An 18,342-nucleotide genomic window follows, 5' to 3' on the forward strand; every position below is an offset into this window, starting at 1 on the left:
TACATCCACAGCACCTAAATGTAGTCCGAAACATTTGGAGAGCACCAGGTTGGGAAAGGATATTCTAAGGCACGCGCACACACAGAAACTCACTTGCCCTGTGAAGACAGTGAAGCCTGACCAGTGCCTCATGTGGACTGAGCGTATAGTCAAGGATGTGTCCCACAAACTGCAGCAAGCTGATGCTAAGAGATTACTCAGCAGTCAATTCAACGTGGAAAAGATTCCCTGAAGGCTGAACACTTGAAAACCATAGGATAAGAAAAACAGATGGAGGATTCAATCTGTCAGCACCTATTAGCTAGGCAGTGCGGTATCCTCCATTTGTTTTGGACTACAGCTCCCATAATCTACTACCATTGGCCATGCCATGCAGGGCCTGCAGGCCAGGGCCTGCAGGAGAAGCCACCACCACCACCACCACCGGGGAAGAGGCGTGCTTGCTGCCGCTGGGCCTGCTGCTGCCGCCGCTGGGCCTGCTGCCGCCGCCGCTGCCACCACCACCAGGCCTTCCTTGTGGACTTCTGCCTGGCAGACCGCCAGTCCCTGCAGGACCAGGCCCCCAGGTACCGAGCCAGCTGTGCTGCTCCACCTGCCCCTCCCTGGAGGGGCTACATAAGCTGGCTGGCTGAGGTGGCTTGGGAGAGCCAGGGCCTGCAGGAGAAGCCGCCGCCGCCACCACCACCACCACCACCACCACCACCACCGGGGAAGAGGCGTGCTTGCAGCCGCTGGGCCTGCTGCCGCCGTCACCGCTACCACCGCCACCAGGCCTTCCCTGTGGACTCCTGCCTGGCATTTTTAAGGGGATTTTAATTGTTTTGTTTGTTTGTTTTATTTTGTTGGGGGGGATTTTGTTGTGTTTTTAGGGGTGGGTAGCCTGCCTGATAGGCGGGAGCGAGGGGGCATGTGTCCACCTGATGGAGGCAGTGGGGGGAGTGTTGGGGGCCAGAACATACCGAGGCTGGGCGGCAGGCGCTGGCGGAGCGCTAGGGGCAGGCCATGCCAGCTAAGGGGAACAAGGGAGAGATGTGTAGTATCTGTCCCCTGCTCCGGGCCTGTCCAGAGCCAAAGGATGGCTGGGGGAGGCGTGACCCCATCTTCTGGCCTTCGTTTGCTGCTCTGCAATGCCAGGTCTGTTACCCAGAAAACCTCCCTCATCCATGACATGATCCTGGATGAGGGTGCAGACCTGGCATGTATTACGGAGACCTGGCTGGCCGAGGCTGCTGCTCCAACCCTTGCAGCCATGTGTCCAGCTGGATTTTCGTATGCACAGCAGCTGAGGGCTGGGGATCGGGGCGGGGGAGTGGCTGTTATCTACCGAGAGTCCTTGGTCTTCACCAGACCCCCTCTCCGGGAGACCAAGGTTGTTGAGTGCATGTACTGGAGGTTGGGCCCGAAGGGCAGTCTGGGGATTCTGCTCGTGTACCGTCCACCCCGCTGCACGACTGACTCCCTGGCCGAGGTGCTTGAGGTGGTCTCTGATGTGCGTGTACAGTCCCCTAACTTACTGGTGTTGGGGGACTTCAACGTACATTCGGAGGCCATCCTCACAGGAGCACCTCGGGACTTCATGGAGACCATGGCCTCCTGGGAGCTGCACCATATTCTAACTGGGCCCACCCATGTAGCCGGTCATGCACTAGACCTTGTGTTTGTTTCTGGAGAAGCGGGGAGTGATCTGGAAGTCGGGGGTATATCCACCACCCCCTTGTCATGGTCAGATCACTATCTGGTGATGTTGGACTTCTCGGTTCCACAACCCCTCCGCAGGGGTGGAGGACCCATTAAAATGGTCCGCCCCAGGCGTCTTATGGATCCAAATGGATTCCTGAACGCGCTTGGGGATTCTCTGGGGCATGCCAACGGCCACTCGGTCGAGACACTGGTGGGTGGCTGGAATGCCGCAATCGGGTGGCTCCGAAACGCCCTCTCCCCCTGAACAGGGCTCGGACTGCACCATGGTTCAATCCGCGGTTACGAGCTCTGAAACAGGAGGTGAGACGGCTAGAGCGCCGGTGGCGGAAGTCTCGCTCCAAAGACGATCAGACACGGGCTAGAGCTATATCTTCAGCCTATCACGTGGCGGTGAAGGCAGCAAAAAAGGAATATTATGCTGCCTCCATCGCGTCTGCAGAGTGCTGCCCCAGGAGGCTGTTCCAAGTGGTCCGGAGCCTGGTCGGTCCTGTGGCTCCGGAACCACTGGAGCATTCTAAGGCCTCCTGTGAGGCTTTGGCAAGGCACTTTGCAGATAAAATTGATCAGATTAGGTGTGTTACTCTGCACACTGTGGATACAGTTAGTGAGCAAGAGGCGGCCTGTGGCAAACGGGTTTTGTGGGATCGGTTCCAGCTTCTTCCTCCTGATGAAGTGGACAAGGTGCTTTCATCTGTAAGGCCAACCACCTGCTTACTTGATCCTTGCCCATCTTGGCTCATTATGAGCTGCAGAGAGAGACTGGGTGAGGGGATCAAGGCGGTGGTGAACGCCTCCCTTGAGGAGGGAGTGATGCCATCAGCCCTCAAGGAGGCAGTGATAAGACCGCTCTTAAAGAAGCCCTCCTTGGATCCTCAAGTTCTGAACAACTTTCGCCCAGTCTCAAATCTGCCATTTTTGGGCAAGGTGATTGAGCGGGTGGTGGCGGTGCAGTTGAAGGCACACTTGGAAGAAACTGATTATCTAGACCCATTTCAGTCGGGCTTCAGGCCTGGGCATGGGACAGAAACGGCCTTGGTCGCCTTGGTGGATGATATGAGGAGGGCTCTGGATAGGGGTGAATGCTCCTTCCTTGTTCTCCTCGACCTCTCAGCGGCTTTTGATACCGTTGACCACGGTATCCTCCTGGACCGCCTGGAGGGGTTGGGCATTGGAAACACTGTATTGCGGTGGTTCCAGTCCTTCCTCTCTGGCAGGTACCAGAGGGTAGCACTGGGAGAGGAGGTTTCGGACCCGTGGCCACTTACTTGTGGGGTGCCACAGGGTTCCATCCTCTCCCCGATGCTATTTAACATCTATGTGAAGCCACTGGGGGCTATCATCAGGAGGTTTGGGGTGCAGTGTCATCAATATGCGGATGACACGCAGCTCTACCTCTCATTCAAATCTTCACCAAGGTTGGCCGTAGAATCCCTGTCCAAATGTCTGGAGACGGTGAGTGGCTGGATGGGGAGGAATAAGCTGAAGCTCAACCCTGACAAGACCCGAGGTACTTTTGGTGGGAGACAAGAGGAGGCTGGGGGATGTTGACCTGGTGTTGAATGGGGTACAGCTACCCTTGAAAGACCAGGTCCGCAGCCTGGGGGTCATTTTGGACTCCCAGCTGTCCATGGAGGCTCAGGTGTCAGCTGTGAGCCGGACAGCGCTGTATCAACTCCATCTGATACGGCGGCTGCGCCCCTACCTTCCCGACCATCTGCTCCCATCGGTAGTACATGCCCTGGTCTCCTCTCGTTTAGACTACTGTAATGTGCTCTACGTGGGGTTACCCTTGAAGACGGTTCGGAAACTGCAGCTGGTACAGAACGCGGCGGCTCGCCTGATTAAAGGCAGCCGCCGGCGAGATCACATCACTCCAGTGCTGAAGGAGTTGCACTGGTTACCAGTTGTTTTCCGGGCCAAATTCAAGGTGTTGGTTTTGACCTTTAAAACCCTATATGGTTCCGGCCCAGCCTATCTTAAGGAGCGCCTCCAGCAACACCAGACAGGCCGCTTAACAAGATCAGCCTCGGATGGCCTTCTCTCTGTCCCATCAGCCAGGACAGCTAGACTGGTGGGGACGAGGGAGAGGGCCTTCTCTGTGGTGGCCCCCACTCTGTGGAACTCCCTCCCTAGGGAACTCCGTCATGCCCCCTCTTTAATGAGCTTCCGTCGTGCATTAAAAACGTGGTTGTTCAGGCAGGCATTTGGGGTGGGTTAGGGTATTTTTTTTAAAAAAAATTTATGGTAAAATTTTATTGTTTTAAATTGTTTATGGTGGGTTGTACATCGCCCAGAGTGGCTGGGTGACCAGTCAGATGGGCGATTAATAAATTTAATAAATAAATAAATAAATAAATAAATCCGAGGCTGATGGGAGCAGTAGTCCAAAACATTTGGAGGGCACCAGGTTGCTGATCTCTCCAAAGAGTCAGTGTGGTGTAGTGGTTAAGAGGCTGTATGCTTGTAACTGCCAGATGGGAAAGATAACACACAAAGGATGGTTCTCTCCGTCTCTCAGGCCCTACTTGTGAGTTTTGCCAGGGGCATTCAACTGGTTATATGGATCTTCGCCCTGATCCAGAATAGCAATTCTTATACTCAAGTCTTAAGTTACCATGGATCAGAAACTGGACTAAGTGTACACTTAGATTAAGGTCAAAGTCTTGAGCCTCGCTAGAACATCCAAGCCTGTTTGGGGGAGGAGAAAAGGGTTACTGAGATAAGCCAGATTCCAGAAGGTTAGTGATATTAGTCTGCAGCAACGTGAACATATTTTTGGCAAAGTGCAATGCACCTTAGAGACTACAACAATTGCAATGTCTTAATTCCCAGAAAAATGCCATCTGCTCATTTGCTCAGGAGTTTTACTACTAGTTACTGCTAAACAACTGTTACTTCCTTGGCCCCGGTTCATTCCCACTATTTATGAAGGTGGGTGGCCACTTCACTGTCCATGACAGCCTTAGTCATCAAAGCCCTCCAGAAGAGGAAAAAAGCACAAATATTTACGTACTTCAGACCAAGGGAGACTTTGTGCACAGGGTGAGTGTGCATATAGGCACATACATGTACAATGTTACTGGGGGCAAGAGGGGGTCCTCCGTTCAGTCTAGGAAACAGGGCCATCTGCTTCTTTACTGTTAGGACAAGAACGGCCATGTTGAAAGGATATCCTTGTGCTGGGGAAAAAGCAAGCCATAAAAACTGGGCAACTGCTGATGAATTCCACAGTTGTTTGATGAGTAGGTGGTACATACTTCTCTTCCCATTCAGGCTATTCCAGCACATTGCATTTAAAAGATAGGCCAGGCCAGTGTACTACACCTCAAAAATAATATTGCAGAGCTGGAAAAGGTGGGGAAAAAAGAACCAAAATTATCAAGAGGACAAAGCAACTCCCCAACGAGGAAAGAAAACTTTCTGGCTTAAAAAAAACAAGGTAAAGCGGGATGTGAGAAGTTTATAAGATTATACATGGTGTGGAGAAAGTGGATAGGGAGTTTTTCTCCCCCTCTCATAATACTAGAACCCCCAGTCATCCAATGAAGTTGAATAGAGGGAGGTTCAGGACAGATAAAAGTTAGTACTATTTCACACAACAAATGATTAAACTATGGAATTTTGGTACCAGAAGATGTTGCGATGGCCACCAACATGGAGGGCTTTAAGAGGGGATTAGACAAATTCATGAAGGGTAAGGCTGTCTATCAATGGCTACTAGTCATGATGGCTATATGCTAACTCCAGTATCAGAGGCAGTATGACTCTCAACAGCAGTTGCTGGGATCACGTCTGGGAGGGCGCTTATTGTGCTCATGTCCTGCTTGTGAGCTCCCCTGAGGCATTCAATTGGCCACTGTGGGAACAGATTGTGGGATAAGCTTTTGGTCTGATCCAGCATGGCTGTTATGTTCTTATACAATTTGCTGTAGTTGGATAGGTTTGACTTCTACCCAATACTGCAAGGAAATATAGTCAGCACTGTGGGAGGGGACATAGCTCAGTGCTAGAGCAGCTGCTTTGCATGCAGAAAGTCCCAGGTTCAATCCCCACTTTCTCTAGGTAAGGCTAGGAAGGAATCCTGCCTGAAACCCTGGAGAGCTGCTGCTTGTCAGTGTCGGCAATCCTGGGCTAGATGGACCAGTGGTCTGAATCCGTATAAGGCACCTTCCTAAGTTCCTATGGTTGCCAAAGATAACAGCAGTGAACATGTATGCATTGTGAAAACCAGCCTCCCTCATGTTCCCTTCAGCCTGGCTTACATTTCCTTCAGGGAAATAGAATCCTCTTCTCTTGTGTGGAAGAGCCATGCAAATTGTTAGCATCAGGGGCAGGGGAAGAATCAGAGAGGACGGCAGAATTTCCCTTGCTAGGGCAAGCTGGGGAAACTCTGCAGCCACTCGCCCAACGCCAGCAATCTTGCTGCAGTATCGTTGGGATGGGGGTGAGATTAAAACCTCCCCCCCATCCCTGCTCCAGAGCTGGCTCCATCTCAATGATCTTGCTGCAGGATCACTGGGATGGGGGATAGTGTGTGTCTGTGTGTGCGTGAGAGAGAATGTGTGTATATACGTGCATGCGTGTGCACACGCACACACACACACAGCCCCGCAGGGCCCCGGCCAACACTGGATATGGTCCTCAGAGCCAAAAGGGCCGTGCATCCCTGCTGTACAGGCTCTACCCTCAAGGCCATGAAGGTTTTGCTCATCCAGAATGAAAAAGAAACCAGACTAAACAAGTCTGTAGCAGGCAGCAGGTTCAACCTGAGCGAGTGAGAGAAAAGGACCAAGAAAACAAACCAGGGGAGAGGAAATAAGGCCACTGTGCAACCACCACCAACACAAAATTGTTAATTTATTGTTATTAGGAGGCAAAAAAATGTACTGTTACAAGATTCATTTCCCAACAGAGAGGGTCAAAAAATGAGCCAAAAATATATTTAAAAAATGAATAAATGACACTTTACAATTCATTAAATAAAAAAAAGTAAACTATCTCCTTGTGCAATTCTGTGAAAATGAGAACAGAGGAGGGGAAAAAAAGATGCGGTTAGAAAGCCCAATCCCCTAAGGGGAGCAGCTCCGTGCAGGACAGGGCCAGGCAAGGGCAGGCAGGGCCCTGCAGTCTCATGCCTATCCGTAGCTTAAATGGGACGGGAAAGACCTGGCTGCTTGTAGCCTGCAGTCAGCTGCTCTTAACAGGGAGCAAGCGGGGCTGGCACACGAAGCCGCACAATCCTTCCCAGAACCCCCTTCTTGGGCCCCGTTGCGGCTCCCGTGAATCCCAAGGTGAGCAGACACCTGCACAGGACAGTCACTACCTCTGCTGGCCTGGATTAGCCTCCCTAGTCCGGAACAGCCGTCCTCACCGCACTGCAGACCATCACGTGTGCAGGCACGAGGGAACAAGAACCCGCCCCCTCTTCTACCAAACTGCCTAATCCCAAGACCACAGCCTCACACCCTAAAGTTGGTGAGGGGCAGCGTCTTAGTTCTGGGCTCGTGGAGGGGGGCGGGGGCTCTCTAGCCTAGAAGGCCAAAGAACAGCCCTTGCTCCTAGTGACTAGGCTGTGGTCGGCAGAAACACCTGCAAACTGGACACTTCCCATCTCCTCTGCACCGAAAGCCACATCAACAGGGTAGGGTTCGAGGCAATCATCCCAAGATCTACGTCTTGCCCAAAGGGCTTGGAAGGGAACCTGGGCGTAAACTGCCCCAAGTTGAAGAGTCTGTGTGTTCAGAAGGCCCAGGAACAGGGCTTCCATGAACCCTGGCCCTCCAGATCAGGTGTCTTTGGTGGCACCCTAGAACTCTAGGCCCAGACTGTCTAAGTCTGCTCAGGTGCTGATCCCCTCCCTACAGAAAGACTCCAGCCCTAGGCGGCAGGCTAGCATACAGGCTTGCAAGAGCAAGGAAACTCTGCATCCACCAGATATGGATCTGTACAGGATGGCAGCAGGAGATGATAATTCAGGGAGTCCAAGAGCAAGCTGAGCGGGAGTTAAAGCTCAATCACAACGTAGAGGCACCTTCACAGCCTACCTTGCCAGGAAAAAACAGAACTGGTCTTTACTGCCCAGGATTCAGCGGCAGAAGAGACAGCACTGACTCCCCTCTAACATCCTAGACCAGAGGACTCCAAAGTGAACAATCCTGCTCTAGGAACCCTTCCCCAGGGGCTTGTCCCCCACTCACATCACTGAGCAGCTTGGGGCAGCAGAGAAAGACGCAGACCCAGAGGAAAGCATCAGATTCCATCACTGAGGGAGAAGTGAGGTGCCGGAGGTGGAAGGGGAGGAGGTCTCTTGCAGAGAGGATGCCGCCCAAAGCCATGCTCCTCTTCCCCCAGCAAGGTCCCCACTGCCCTGGGCTGCTCACGATATACCCAATACTGCGTTTGGTACTTCACTACCCCCATCCATTTGCCGCTGCCCCCTTGACAGCTCACAGGCCCCATTTAGTAACAGCGTAATTGCTTAAATTAAAAAATTAAAATATATATACATATATATATATATACTGTACACACACTGACGACAACAGAACAGTGCCAAAACCAGAGTAAGGAGCGAGGGAAAGGGGTGGGGGTGGGCAGACAGTTTCTTTACAATAAAAACAGGAGTTCAATCTCAGCAGAAGAGGAGTCTGGGGTCCCCTAAAAATACCCATTTAGGGAAAAGGATGTGGGCAAGAGGGATGGAAAGAGCAGGAGATGGGGGAACAGGAAGGAGGAGGTGCATTTGGGCTTTTACAATGGCATCTTCCCGATCCAAGAGGTGGCCAAAGGGCTCTCAGCTTCGCCGGGACTTTGAGTGCTGGATAAGCCACTGTAGGGTGATGTCTGTCAAATACAAGATACAATCAATGACCATCAAGAAAAAGTAAGATGCACCAAACTGTCTGCTGCTTAGCTGGAGGTCAGGAAAACAAACAGTCAACTTAGAGCTAAGGACAGACATTTCCCCAAATACTGGGGTGAGCTCATGATCCAGTCCTGCAACCCTGCTGCCCAAGCCCCAACACACTCTCCTGAAGGGAATGACCCTTGCATGCAAGGGAATGATTTCTCCACCCCTGACCTACAAGAACCCTTTTTGCCCCACTCAGTGATGTATGGAGGAGGCAGGCCCCAAGGACATTCAGCGCTCTTATACAATCAGTCCCATAGCTCAAATGGTTTGGCCACTGGGCTCACATTATGGCAAAGCCTCTAACTGGGCATAAGCAGGGCCGTCTCAAGGTATTTTGGCACCCTAGGCAAGCTGAACCAACCAGACACTGCTTTGGGGAGACACAGCCAATAAGGGCACTGGAGCAGCAACGGGGACAGGCCTCTGACCGCTCCAATGTCCTCATTGGCTGCACATACCCCAAAGTTAGCAACCTGATTGGTTCCGCTTACTGCCTCACACACCAGGGAAAGTATTGTGATTTAAAATAGCGCACAGCTGCACACTAGACTGGCCTTTACTGCGTGCCAAGTCTTGCCCGGCCACTATTGCTGCTGCCTGCCTAGGTGTCATTTGGTGCCCTGGATTTCTTGGCGCCCTAGGTGACCACTCACTTTGCCCCCCAACCCTAGAATTCGCCCTGGGCATAAGGTAGGATATCCTCAGGTGAAGACTAGATATTATTGTGCATTTAACTCCCGGTTCCACCATTACCCTTCAAGTTTTCAGGTGCTCTGACCACGTGACCTCCCCGTTCCCTTCCATACTTACCAATGTTGTCCTTTTCTTTGCAAGAGATTGAATAGCAACAGATCTCTCGGTCCTGGATGGCAGACAAGTTCCTGCAGGAGAAATAGAAGCATGAGAGATCAGACATCCTTGTGGAAAGCACTGCACAAACAGGATGACATAAACAAAAGGATATATTCAATGAATACTGAATATATGCCAGTTTTAAGACCAGAGTTAAGGCTATCTCATGTTGGCTCAGGCAATACAAAGCCAGGAAACTGAAAGCTAAGGCTGATGCCTTAACAGGCATGCCCCATGGTCAGTAATGATCACAAATTTTGCTTGTTTACAACTTACCCTCCACGTACCCATACTTTTCTTTGGTCTTTCAGGCCCAAATCCAGATGGGGAGGATGGAGTGCTTGGGACCAGCAAAGATGCCTCATGTTGTCCTGGTGCTATATTGCTTTTTGAAGCATCTGAACCATACTGTATTGCTAGAGGAATCCTCCTGTGAGTTGACCCCTGACTGTTGCTTGTAAGAAAGCACAATTTGTGACATTGCACAACATCATCACCGATCACTGGGCACGTCTGTTAAGGCATCAGACTTAACTTCCAACTGTGGAGCTTGAGGCCACATGAGGTAGCCTTAATTCTGGCCTTAAACTGGCAGATCACTGTATTTCCCTGGTTTTTAAAAAGGAAATGTATTATTAAAATGTTTTGAAAACAAACTAAAAAACAAAATGCTAACAAGTCATTAACTGAGTAGATGTGTACAAAGGAATAGATATGTCCCTATATGTTCATAATAGCTTGCTTCTGAGTAAGCCTTGCTTAAGATTCCAGCATAGCTTTTTCCTTTTCCTCCCTCTCTTCATCAGTGATCTGTTAATCAGTGAGACAGATTCAGCCTTCAAAATTACCTCACTCTTATCTCAGTTCAGTTTCCTGCTACCCCACCCCTGCTGTCAAAGTACTGACAGGAACAGTGGAATACAAATCACTGGAGTCCTGGCAGCATTCTAGCTTCATAGTGAAACTAAGCACAGCCAACGTAACTTTGCTGACTGTAGCTGCTATAGGCTTTCATGGGGCAGAAACACCTGGACAGGTTTTAAACTGTTGCTTAGAATATCACCAAACCAATAAAAGGCACACCTCTGTGACAAGCCTGAATAAAGTACATCAGTAGTTTCCCCCCCAGGATTTGAAAGAAATACATATGTTGAGCCGCAGCTTGGAGTAAAAAGTACAAATGTGTCAATTTGCAACATTTTATGAACTTGCTGTATTTGTGGCAATTCGTATCAGATTGGTTTGAAATTGTAAAGCTCATCAGGTAGATTATGGATGCCATGTTTCACACTGTAAGCTCAACAGGGGTCATTTTTATAAACAGTAGAATTTTGAGGCTTCGAATGGGGGAACCTTTCTTTTTGTGACTCACCTTAACTAAAGGGGCACTCTTGTGCCCCTTTAATTAGTGGGCCAAGGAAATTGAAAAAAGATCCCCCCGTTTCCCTAGCAGTACCACACATGTGCTAAGAGGGTGAGTTCAGATCTTCTCCCTATGAATGGGTGGGGAATCATGCCTCCCACCTCTGTTCACCTCTGGGCCCACTGGAAATGCATGAACAATAGTCCACATTCAATCCGATTTGGGCCTACACATGTTGGATTTAATGCATATAGGCCCCATGTGCACATTTATTTAAAAGATACTTACGCCACTTTCAAGGGTAGAAACCCTCTCAAGGTGGCTTCCAGAATAAAATCCAAAGTAACAAACATCAATATTCGTAACAGAGATAACAAGACAAATATCCAGCAGCAAAATACTAACATCCAGGCTGGTGGGGTGGGGATGTTGGCCCCCCCTGCCTGAAAGTGTTTGTGGAGCCTTCAGTGCCCAACCGTGCCCACTTCCTGCCCAGCCTTTCTGTTGGGAAAGGAAGGGTGGGGGTAGCAGGTGGCAACTCCTTTGGCCTCCAAGGGCAGCCAAAAATTATGAGATTGCTATTGACACCTCAGCTTGCATCTCCTCAATGGCAAAAGAAGGTTATTAGTGCAGGATGCTAAAAAAGCCAGTGGGGTGAAGTGGTTAGAGTGTTGGGCTGGGACTCGGGAGATCCAGGCTCTAGCCCGCATTCACTGGGTGACTTTGAAGCTCACTGGGTGACTTTGGGCCAGTCACTGACTCTCAGCTCAACCTACCTCACAGGGTTGTTGTGAGGATAAAATGGAGAGGAGGAAGACTACATATACCGCCTTCGGTTCCTTGCAAAAAAGGTGGGCTATAAATGTAATAAATAAACAAACAAACACCAAGATGAAAGTTCCCTACATGTTAATTCTGCAGGACAAATGGAACAAGTAAAAGGCAGCATAGTCCCCGTGAAGGCCTCACAGGCAGAACTCAAGTGAGGATCTACTCTTTCCTCTCTCCCTGTCCCTTCCAATTTCCTAAGGTGTCTTAGGAAGCCAATCCTAAGCATTGCTTTCTTGAGTTGTTGTCACCCCATTTTAGCAGGTGATAGTGATAAAACACCCCTGAACTGCTTGATCTCGGTTTCACCACATCCTCCAGTCCGTACCAGAAAAAGGAGAGATGAAAAATACAGGCCTGCCTCTGGTGCCACCATGTGGTCCAGGGAGTGTAAGGCTCAATGTACGGAAAGAAAACTCACACCTCCTGCCAAGCCCAGGGTTTCCTCAGTTCTTTGCATTTCTGCAATAGTAAAATTTTTATAGGCAAACTCTGAGGCTTCACCCAGGTTCAATCATCAACACAACATATTCAGTAAAGAGTTCTGTGGCACTTTGAAGACAGCTTTTGTGGATAAATATCTCCCTCATCAGACGCATAAGGCCCTGTCCCCAGCTATGAATACTTACACAGAGAAAAAAACACTGTCAAAAGTGGGCCCAAAAGGCCATGAAAATTTAAGAGGTACAGTACATCTGTGACATTTCTATGCAAAATGCACAAAGTGGCAAAGTTGGTGACTAGATATGCTGTAGTGTAGCGTCATCAGGGTTAACAGTCCTGATGGCTTGTACTCCATCTCCATACATCTTGGATGCAGGGAGCCTCTATACATCCATGACAGCCAGGATGGAATTCACTGGGAGATTGCCAGTGGACTGCAATTTCCTCAGTAAGTCAGTAATGTCCCACAAATAACTAGCTCAGAACCCTAATCTACTACTTACCAGCAACAATGGATCACCTAACACAAACCTCAGGACGAGACCATACAACAAACCCAGATGTCAGCTCTCCTGAGGCAACAGTATTACAAAACCTAATCATATGAACCATGCGCTCAGATGCTTATTCACCTGCTTATCTTCCAGCACAACATATGCCATCACCTGTCAATGGTGCCCTTCTACTGTCTACATAGGACAAACAGATCTGACTCCACACATTGCAAAGACACAAGTCTGACATAAAATGATAACATTCAGAAACTAATGGGAGAAGACCACTCTCCCAGGACACCTTGCTGCTGACCTGAGCGTCAGCGTATTTCAACAAAACCACTTCAAAGGGAGACTCTACAATGAAATAGCTGAACTAGAATTTATCAATGAATGTTATTGTATTCAATTTGGACTTAATTGGGACCATGGATTTCTTCTCCCACTTGGAGCTAGAAAGGTATTATCACATACGACTGCTGTTGTAAATGGATCACTGTTCTTACCTTGTATACATCGGCCTGGTTTGCATGTAACAACCACCTATGTGTTGTTTAAACCATGGGTTGTCGGGGCCGAGAAGCAACAAGAGAGCGTGCCACCTCCCATATGCTTGTCCCCTCTACTTTCCATTAACAACCCAGGAATGCCTTGTTCCTGACTTGTTATTGTGACATCCAAACCTGGAAACTCTGGGTTGTTTAGGGGTTAACAACCCAGCATTAACTTTTTAACTCCTAAACAACCCAATGTTTCTGGGTTCAGATGTCATGATTACAATCCAGGAAAGGCTTTCCTGGGTTGTTAATTGAAAGCGAAAGCGACAAGTGCAAGGGAGGTACCGTACTCACTCTCCTGCTAGATATTGGCAATTCCTGGGTTAAATAACCCAGGAATTGCTGTTATGTGAGAACCAGGTGTGTGTGTGTGCGCGCGCGCATGTGCGTGCACACAAATTATATATACAGCCAACAGAGAACACCATGCATCTGACAAAGTGGGTTCTAGTCCATGGACATTTATGCCACAGTACATCTGACAGATTTTAAGGTGCCACAAGAGTCCTTGCTGTTTTCTACCCCTCTTGAATTTATCAACAAGCATGCCATCTTGCGAAATGAATTGAGAGTGTTTCTACAGCCCAGACACTCCAGAACTGAGATCATATAGCAGCTTTGAGAAAGAAAGCAGATGCTTCCTCGCCATCCTAATGGCAAATTTACTCTTTAAGGCAGTGCAGATTTTTTACCCATTACTCAGATTTTTACAGTGGAGAAACAGATGCCCTGGCCTAACTTGTATCACACTGTCACTTGGAAACAGCCTCCCATCTTCAGATGCAGGCTGTCATAGAGATGTCTGGAAATGTGGCCACATTCAGGAGCAGGCACAAATGTTAACAGCTCTATAGCAACTGACAGGAGCCCTGGCTGTGCCACCAGAGAGTAAGGTCAGAACCACCTCTTATGAGTTTTCACAATCACAAGCCCTCTTCCAGAAACTATAGGACCTTCTGTTCAGAATGCAAGTGTGGTGAAATAATTCCCTTCCTGGATGGAGGAAAATGAAGGGGTATGGCAAATCAAGCTCCTTAAAAATAGAAGGTAATGGAAAAAAGAATAAAAGAATATGTGCACTAACTCCTCTAGATCTCTGCTCCCAAAGCAACCACCAGTGAAAAAAGTTGGATACAGATATGAGCATTTAGTGGAGTGTTGGATTCAGTAGATTTAAACAAGGGGTGGGCAACTTGTGGCCTTCCAGCTGTTTTGGCCTACAACTCTCATCAGCCACAAGTTGCCCACCCATGATTTAAACAATATTCAGCAGAAGATCGTGACAAGAGCTCAAAGAGCAAAAGCTTGAGTAATTATTGGTAGAGAAGTCTGTATAATAGGCTATACAGCAGGAAATTGGGTAGGCTGGGTAGGTAAAATGACACATTTTAGAAAAGGGGGTATCACATTTGGGAGCCATTAACAAGGACACTGTCTGGACGATGGTGGTGCAGAAAAGGCTGATAGTGGGAACACTGCCAGGAGGTATTTCAAACACCACCCAAGTGACTACAGACTGGCCCTATGGGGACAGATATGAAGCTGATATGAAAAAGGGAAGGGAAACATTTGCAGATTTGGACAACAAAACATACAGGACTGTAGCAATTACTGATACACATTTGTTCAAAAAGGCCACTACGATCTAAAGGCCACTACGATCTAGGCTTATGAACTTTTAACTGCATTAAACACATCCAGATCTGATTTCCAAGTTAACACAAGTATGCCAAAACCATGGTAATAGTATGGTTTTTATACTGGATGTGTTGCTTGTTTTTAATGTTGTGTATACCTCCTCCAGATCCAGTGGATGAAAGGGCAGTTTAGAAATTACATAAAACACAAAACCGTTCACTGCAATTCAAGTGCCTCAGCCAAGCTCAGCAATGGCCCCTTTTTGAGATGCTGAAGCCAAGGAGGCAAATACCTGCACAACTCAGTTGCAACGGCAGATACTTACATCTTCTCAATGAGCTCCTTCTCATCCAAGGCACCAGACAGGTCTCGCTTGTTCCCAAGAACTAGAACCTGCAAAAGCAAAGAGGACAGAGCTCTTAGCCCAATGCACACACGTAACAACCTGCCTCTGGAACAGTCTGGGGAAGCTCCACTGGTCAAGCAAGGTAACTCCTGTACACCCATGTTTTCAATAAGACTGATACTCTCTGAACTCAGTAAACCAGGGGAGCTTCTGCCAAGCATGGAGACAGAAAAGTTAGCTCCAGACCTGGGCAGGAAGAGCTTTCAAGGGACACAGAGATGTAATGCAGATGCTTCTGACCATATACCATGTTCCTGAGCACTAGGACATCCAGGGAGGACACTGGTAGAGTGAGGGAAGTTAGAGCAGCCTTGAAACCTGGGTGTTTTTACCCACACCAGGTTGTCAATTACGTGTCTCCCCACCCTCTAACAAATATGAACAAAGTCCTTTTGTGGAGCTCAGCTGCAGCATATGTCAAATGGGACTTCAGCTTTAGAGAAAGATCCCCAGCAGTGGGCATTTTCCCATTTCACAGTGAAGCATCCTTGGAATCCATATAATAGCGAGCACCCACATTTGACAAGTCCTGGACTTGTGAATAGCCCTGCTCAGAAGTTCACACCCATGTGGTTCGAATCGCATGAGAGGAAGGGCGGGCACTGGCCCCACCCCCTCTGTCGTGTCCTCTTCGCTTGTCCTTGCAGTCCTCTATGTTTTGGAGGGGTTAGCTTCAGTGGGGGGGGGGCACTTCTCTTCCTTGAATAGGCTTTCTGAGTGATTTAGGATCTTGATTTTCCTGGGTTCTAGATCCCACTGGGAACCCACACAAATAACAAAAGATTCCCCGGCTGCAGAAGCTACCCCTCCAAAGCATGGAGGGCTGCAGGGACAGGAGACAAAGACACGACACAGAGGGTGAAGGCACTAGGTTCATTCTCATTCTCCCCTCATGCAATTCTAATCACACAGTGTGTGTGTATGTGTGTGAGTGAACATCTGAAAAGGGCAAGGGGATCATAACATTAAGAGCATAGCTGTGTGCCCTGGTGCTACCTTAGTCTCCTATTCAAAGCTACACGGAGAAAACACTGGCTCTTTCTTGCATGTTCTGCCAGGCAAGCTCACGGGAGTGAACAAAGGGAAGTTCAGCAAGGGAAGGTCTTTAAGTAATTCCTTTGTTCCAGAACTATTGTAGAAAGGAAGCAGTCTGTCCTCTCCACTTCTAGCAGCTGCTTGGATGAGTGTCGGGAAAGGAAGAGTTGGCAGGACAAATTGAATCTGCCCACAGCTCCTTCTTAAGAGCCTGTTTCTCTGATAAATTAAATTTAGGATTGCTTGCCTGGTCCGATTGGTATCTCTTCATGTGCACAGCAAGTGCTAAAAAGCTTTCCCTATCAGCAGGGAATGGTGAGAGGAAGAGGCGGAGGCAATGCTCCACTTTGGGAAACCCAGTAGATCAAACACCCCAAAACTATCAGCCCAGCATAGTTCACAAGGATATAGGAGAAAATTCAACCAAAATGTAATCTGTTTTGTGTGTGTGTGTGGAATAAATGATAGCAATAAAAGTTTACAGCTATCCAACAGAGGAACTGACAAAGCTAATCAAACACAAATATCAAAAGCCACAAACCTCTAAAATGCCAGAACGGTTGTGATAAAAACCCAGAAGTAAAATAAGCAAAGCATAGTGCAGCTTTAAACCTGAATGCCGGATATGCACAGTCATTCAAAATAAAATACTTTAAGCCTGTCTGTCTGTCTCTTTCACTCACACGCGTGTGTGTGATCATGGAGGGCATAAGAACATAAGAAGAGCCATGCTGGATCAGATCAAGGGTCCATGTAGTCCAGCATTCTGCTCACAGAAGAGCCAACCAGCTGTCGATGTGGAACCCACAAGCAGGGCATGAATGCAACAACACCGTCTCACCCATGTTCCCCAGCAACTGGTGTACTTGCTGGGCCCACTGCCTCTGGTACTGGAGGTAGCACCTAGCCATCAAGACTAGTAGCTGTTGATAGTCTTCACAGATAGGCATCTGTGATTAATTTTTTAAGTGCATTCCCCAGGAGCAGCCACCACCACTTAACCGCTGAACAAAAAGCTGCCCAGATGTACAGATCTGCTATTAAAGTCCAGCTACCCAATTGCGTACCTCCTACTTTGTACTGCAATTACATCAAAGCTCTCTATTCCCTCTGTGGGCCTGTTAAGGTGGCTGTTTGTCAACAGATAAGAGTGGTTTTCTTTTGAAAGGTAAATTGCAGCCTAAGCACTGCTCAACTTTTTAACTTTCAGGCATTATTATGATATGCTCCATCTAGCACAGATATCTAGCACTGCATTTGTTCTGTGAAAGAGCATCATCCTACTGAAATGAAAGCTTAAGAGTTTGCCAAATGGCAAACACTGATCAAGACAGCATAACTCAAGAGGCGCCTTGTATTCCCCAACACCATGTCCCAAGCTGTGGGTTTGGCAAAAACTAAACACTATTTACACTGCAAAATTCCAGCCTGACTTCTCAGGATCTATCTGACCTTCTGCATGTGAGGGGGGGGGGGGGAGAGAGAGAATTTTACATCTCCACAAATGCTGCAGTAATAGATTCTCCATATGACATTCTAAACAGGGCCACTTCTGGCCAAAACCATGCTCTACTCTGCCACATCTTGGGAAGAGACATCTCAACAACAGGGTGTGGCACAGCAGAGCATGAAAACAGAGGAAGGATCGGGTCTGGAGCACTGGCTACTAAGCAACTCTTGCTGGTTATGGCCCAGCACACACTCAGATGGACCTGTTTACTCACTCAACCACAGCCACATCTCTGGGCTTCTCCAGAACTGGATCAACTTACTGGGATTCCCTGGAGCTGTGGCTTATCAAGCAGGTTGTGAAGTTCGTTCTTTGAGGCTTCAATTTTCTCCTGGTCTGCAGCATCTACCATGTATCTGGAATGAAACAAGCATGTTAGCAACAGAGCTCATGAGGTGACCAGTGGAGTTGCAGGGAGCAGACAAAGCCATGGAAGGAGTTAAAATACCACATGCACCTGACCTGCCCCCAGGAAATAAGGTGGCTTACTCTGAACCTTCATCGGAGTCTTATCCACTTAACTGGTTACCCAGGGCCTCTCCCACCTCACCATCCTGCATTAGGTCAGTCACCCTTCACCACACACGCCTACTGGCTACTG

General features: G+C 48.5%; 1 protein-coding gene across 1 annotated transcript in view; it reads right to left on the minus strand.

Moving 5' to 3' along the window:
- Positions 1 to 6,538: 6,538 nt before the first annotated feature.
- Positions 6,539 to 18,342, minus strand: part of ARL8A (ARF like GTPase 8A) — a 47,080-nt gene continuing 35,276 nt past the window's right edge. Inside the window, exons 4-7 of the mRNA XM_084853635.1 lie at positions 18,004 to 18,097; positions 15,116 to 15,183; positions 9,425 to 9,495; positions 6,539 to 8,544 (exon numbers count right to left, since the gene is read on the minus strand). Of these exons, the coding sequence (XP_084709761.1) occupies positions 8,495 to 8,544; positions 9,425 to 9,495; positions 15,116 to 15,183; positions 18,004 to 18,097 (283 nt within the window). The 3' untranslated portion in view covers positions 6,539 to 8,494. The remainder of the gene's footprint in view (positions 8,545 to 9,424; positions 9,496 to 15,115; positions 15,184 to 18,003; positions 18,098 to 18,342) is intronic.

Source organism: Heloderma suspectum, chromosome 4, assembly GCF_057233095.1.
Source record: "Heloderma suspectum isolate Gila_16-S chromosome 4, 16-S_ref, whole genome shotgun sequence".
Taxonomy (NCBI): Eukaryota; Metazoa; Chordata; class Lepidosauria; order Squamata; family Helodermatidae; genus Heloderma; species Heloderma suspectum.